The 5,778-nt window shown below is 33.1% G+C and overlaps 1 protein-coding gene across 1 annotated transcript; it reads right to left on the reverse strand.

The window, feature by feature from the left end:
* Positions 1-1,273: 1,273 nt before the first annotated feature.
* Positions 1,274-4,951, reverse strand: LOC132640838 (NAD(P)H-quinone oxidoreductase subunit L, chloroplastic). The gene is made up of 5 exons (XM_060357617.1): positions 4,731-4,951; positions 4,545-4,634; positions 4,348-4,458; positions 3,939-4,033; positions 1,274-1,626 (listed from the first exon to the last, which is right to left on the reverse strand). The coding sequence occupies exons 1-5, from the start codon at positions 4,833-4,835 to the stop codon at positions 1,473-1,475; spliced, it is 555 nt and encodes a 184-aa protein (XP_060213600.1). The 5' UTR covers positions 4,836-4,951; the 3' UTR covers positions 1,274-1,472.
* Positions 4,952-5,778: the final 827 nt, after the last annotated feature.

Genomic DNA, 5,778 nt, shown 5'->3' on the forward strand with positions numbered 1-5,778 from the left:
CTAACCTCCCTTTTAATGTTCAAAGTTATCAGATAATAATTAAATAATTAAAAAAAAAAACTGGATTATGAAACTTTTCACAGTCCAGTATCATTTATTATGAAAACTTTTTCACTCAATTTAAATTTATCACATGTTTATGTGATTTTGATGTACTTTATCATTGTTTTCTTGTGTGACTCTTTTATCATAAGTTTTATAGACTATTAGTCCAAATAGTTAAAATACACCAATTTTATTAAATGATATAATATATAATGAATAATCACATTTTGATCCTCTATATTTTCTGTCGATGTGCCAATGAAGCTTTCAAACTTGAAAAGTAATTGCCATGCTTGACTTCAAGAAGATTTCTACTTTCTTTATCTATTTTTGTTTAATTTTAAATCTTTCATTTATCTTCGGTTCTAGACACTTTTTTTTTTTGTTAAATACTTATAAAGATGTTGAACATTAGGGCAACAACAACAAAAAAAAAAAAAAAAAAAAAAGGTAGGTAAAATTAAGAAAGAGTCGGCATAAGCACAAATTTCTTTGCCCTTTTGAATCTCAACCTTCATACTGAACTGCTTAGTTGTAGCTTGAACTCAAAAGATCAAAGAAGTGATGAATCTCTCAGTTTCATATTCCGTGTAATGCCAAGAGCGATAAAATTATCATAAATTATTCAAGATAAATATAGATTATGCACCGATTAATAATAACATAAGATCAGATACAAAATGATATTAATGAAATTAACTTCATAATTAAGCCAAAAACATACAAACATATATTGGAAAGCTTTATTTCTTTTGATAGTGAAATTTGTAGGAGACCAACAACTTATTTTAATTGATTGAACAAGCGATACACAAAACGAAAAATAAAAGAACAGAGTTGTGACTCATATCACCCCTTTAGCAGCATTATCTTGAGCACTTCTTCTAAATTAAATTTTCAGACCTTTATTTTAAAAAATAAAATAAAATATTTTCAAACTCCAAATCTTTTGGAGCTTTATCCTAAAACTGTACACATGTCTCATTCTGCTTATGCCACTTGGCTTAATGTGGTGCTTCTTCCTCTCCTTTTAATAATATATATAGATGTTTTTAAAGAGAGCTAGAGGCTACGTTCTTGGGACGGAGATATAGAAGTGGGTTTACTTGACATTTTAATTTTTTAGCCAATCATTTGATATATAAAACACGGAATATAACAAACTGACAAAAGTAAACTATAGCTAATTTAATCCTCTAACCATTCTCTTAACGATTGCTTCCAAAAATTTGTTTCGCAAGTCTTTGGAGTTTTGTTTTTCCAGTTATCTCTGTAAATGTGACCTTTTTACAAGATCTTTGTTGTTGCATATATCTTTATAAACACATGACAACAACTTTACATTGTGGAAGATACAATAAATCACCATGCTACAAATTCAGACTTACATGAGTCAGAGATTATTTATGAACTTGTATATGCTATATTTATAGTACTTCATAGTCTTCTTCAGTAGCCCATGGATACTTCCTGTACATATTCTTAACTTGAGATGGATTTTCTGGCGTAGACCATGGGTACTTCATTGATGAATCTCTTGGGAACTTTCTGAAGTTCAGAAATGGTGCCCATAGAAGAACCCTAGTTTTTGAAAGAATTCTCTTGGTCAATATGTCAACCAACTAATTATCAATTCCAAACATGAGAAATCATTAGGAATATCTTTTCTTTCAAACAAGTTAAATACATACAGACTAAATGCCTATTTTAGCATTTACTGATTGTCTATGTGCTTTTTCATGCAAATGATTCCAAACAAGAAATATAGTAATTAAATAATACACTAGTAAGGGCATAGTTGTTACTCATTCATGGAATTTGACAAATTGAGGGAGGGATAAAAAATGTTGTACTCCCTCCGTCTCATCTCAATATATGTGACATTATTTGACTTGACATAAAATTTTAGAAAAAAAGTAATACTTTTGAAATTTATGGTAAAAAACAAGCCTTAGATATTTATGTGACTGTAAATTATCTCATAAAGTTAAATTATTTTTAAATATAGAAAAATAACGTTCTGTTTAACAAAAGAGAAATCAGTTATCATAGTTCCTTCATTTGTTTCAATTCATTCAGAAGTACAATTATTCCATCTTATCACATCCCATTATCAATCAGTGTTTAAATTCAAAAATTTAGACGTGAATTTTTTAATCAAGAGAGTGTTTTGTTCTATATTTCTAATTGTATATAGGCTTAACGCATATGCGGTCCCCTAAATTTGCCCTTTTCTTTCTATTTTGACACCTCAACTAAGTGTTGTTCATACAACTCCTGAACTTATCTTCAAGTGTGTCTATCAAATACAATTCGACTTACATAGTATTCCATCTTCAATGTAGCAACATGCTAATATGTATTTTAATTTAATTATGTCATCTTTTAACTAACCCCCTGTTTGGATGGTGGTTTCCCGTGGTTCATTAATGTATGGTTTTCTATGAAACCATGTTTGTTTCCATTGTTCTTAAAATTATGTGGTATGGTGTTGTAAACTCGTGGTTCATTCCATGGTTATACAACCATGAAAAGTCCCAATTTTTGTAACCATAGATTTGGTGGTTTTTCCGTGGTTACATATTTTATTTCTCCATTATATCCCACCTCACCCCCACCCTAACACTGACCCCAACCCCATCCCTGCCCCACCCTCCACCATCCATCCCACCCCATCCGTGCCCCTCCCTCCACCATCCATCCCACACCACCCCACCCTACCACTCACCCCCACCCCACCCCACCCCCGCCCTACCACCCACTCCCACCCCCAACTACCCCACTCCTCTACCACCCACCCCAACCACCACCCACTACCCCTCACCACCGCCCAACCCCACCCTACCACCCACCCCTCGACCACCCCCACCCACTACCCCTCACCACCATCCAACCTCACCCCCACCCTCATTCCATAACCACCTACCTCACACCACCTACCCCTCCACCACCCCTACCCACTACCTACTTATTTTTTAAAGTTCCTATTTTATTCTTTACCTGAGTTTTATTAATATATATAAACTAATTTCTAATTAAGAGTTAAGGGTATTTTAGTAAACTTACAAGTTATTATACAGTACCATACAGTCAAACCAAACAATACAAATGTTATTAAACCACAACAAACGATACAGTCTATCCAAACATGGTGTTCATTAATACAGTACAATATAATACAACACCATACTGTACCATACCATACTGTACATTAATGAACCACGGGAAACAACCATCCAAACAGGGGGTAAGATTAGCAGCAATTGAGAGGGAAAAAAGGAGCATTTCTTAATTAAGCTGGCAGTGGAAGAGCAGAACCAACAGAAACCGACACATCCATGAACCTAAAGATTAGCTTACCATATGTCTAAAATATTACTCCGCCTTCATTTTCTCAATTCAATTTCTGCTTCTAATAAAAATCAGATTTAAGGGGTTTAATAGACACACTTGAGAACAAGTTCAGGAGTTCAATAGAAATAATACTTAGTTAAGATGCCAAAATGAAAAAAAGGGGCAAGTTTAGTGGGCCGCATATGCATTAAGCCTTGTATATATAATGACTTTTTACGTACATCTACTGTTCGACGCTGAAGTATTGGATTTTGCCAAACCCCTGAAGGCCTGAACCATCTACGTACTTTCAATTATTCCAAGAATCTTATGCTGCTTGCTAGCTTAAATTTGTGGTTTGTAGGAATTTTGATATTCTTTATTTTTCCTCCATGTTTATGTGGTATTTTCTAGTTTCTTCACATTGTTATAGTATTAGTAACTTCATTAGGTCTGATGGTGTTTGGATTACATATTAATTCTAGTTTACCCTATTTTGGCCAGAATTTCAGGTAAATAATTTATTGAAAATATCAATACATGGTATAACCACCACTTACCCTGGAAAGAAAATGAAGACAAACATGAACTGCAAATACATCTCCAATAGGTCCCTCTTGTACCACCTTTTCCTAAGCCATGTCATTATGATAGGCTGCAATCGAAGTCACATAAAACAGAAAGTGATAAAGAGAATAAATAAATAATAACAAGAGCATACTATAGACAACTAGCATAGTTTTAGAAGTATTCTATTTTTCAGAGTTTAAGTTATATATATGGATGACGTAAAAAATATTTACTCAATGAGGTTATTATAAGTCAATACAAGTAAAATCTATCATTAATTATGCATAATAAAATTGATAATTAATCTGCTCGCAAATTAAATTACTATGACAATATAAAAGAAATTATATACTATAAATGTTTATAACTAATTAAATCCATGTTTTAATCTCCACTTACTGGGCAAACAAGGAAGTAGAAGAATGCGGAAATGGCCAATTGGGTCAACGCCCAAATCAAGTCTTCTTCATTATTCACTCCTGTCACTGCCAAAGCTGGCTCAGCACCTACCTATACATTTATTATGGATTCTTGAAAAACCAACTCTTATAAAGAAAGAGCAAAATAAATATATAAGCTAATCAAAGGGTTCTTACAGTGGCCAAAAGTGTTCCAACTTGAATAGCCAATGAGGATTTTGAAGAGACCAACCTTTCTATAGCCTTCAAGTTGATGCCTTTTGATGCCTGTTAAAATTGAATTCAAGAAAAGAAGAGTAAGTTCCTTGATGGTATATAATTAATTGATTGTATATATATTGAGAATTTCTAAGGAAATGAAACCTTTTGTTGGATTGATGATATCTGGACTTTTCCATGGAGAAGAGGAAGAGGAAGAGAAGGCAAAGCCTTAGGGACAAAGGAGGTGTTCATGAATGAGCAGTTCATCTTTTGGGTTTTTCCTTATCTGCTTGGTTTTTAGTTGTACATGGTTGAGAATGCACACAAAAAGGGAAGAAGAGCTTTATTTTCAAGTCTTTTTTCACAATATAATAAGAAGTTTACAAAAAGTCTTTCACTTATTCCTTTTTTAAATTATATGTATATATACACACACTCACTCTTGTGTTGATTCATCTTATTTCTTCACCTTTCTAGAATAAATTAATGATACTAAAAGGTAGAAGATAAAAAGGTGCTATTGAGATACTGCTACCTCAATAATTGTTCAAAGCTTAAAATAAAGTTTTAAAGATTGACAAACTATGCATAAAAAAACAATGAAGTACAAGGAGGAACAAACAAAGATGAGAAGAACCAGCATCCAAACAGATCTCCAAAGGAACTAGTGAAACAGTCACAACATGAGAGGAACAACTCAGAGAAACTGGTCCTTAGAAAGAAGAACAAGAGACTGTCGAGAGAAGCTGTTTCATGTCGACTTAGAAAATTGGAAGTTTTAACTCATTCCTATTCAACGAGAAACCGAAGTTCAAATTATGGAACGATTATCATAAGTTGAACACATCGAATTAGCTAGGAAATATGAGAAGGAAACCGTATGCGCTTAAACAAGAAAAGAAGGAAATCCATATCAAATAAGGATTGGTTTTCATAAAACTTATGAAACCATGCCTTGTGTGGATTTAGAGAATTGAAGGCGACAAACATTCCTATAAATATAGCACGTCAAAATCTTTGGAACTTGACCACATCTAAAGAGAGATACATCTAAAGTGATTTCAGAGTCAACATCAGAGTTTCGAGGGAGCCAACTAGAGAAGCTACAATGAATCTGTTTCTATCAAGATTTATCATTCTATTTTTGAGCTGTAATAGTTAGGTTCTGAAGTGTGGTTCAAAATCTAGTTACTTTTCCTATAAACTATAT

The sequence above is a fragment of the Lycium barbarum genome, chromosome 5 (assembly GCF_019175385.1).
Source record: "Lycium barbarum isolate Lr01 chromosome 5, ASM1917538v2, whole genome shotgun sequence".
Classification (NCBI taxonomy): domain Eukaryota; kingdom Viridiplantae; phylum Streptophyta; class Magnoliopsida; order Solanales; family Solanaceae; genus Lycium; species Lycium barbarum.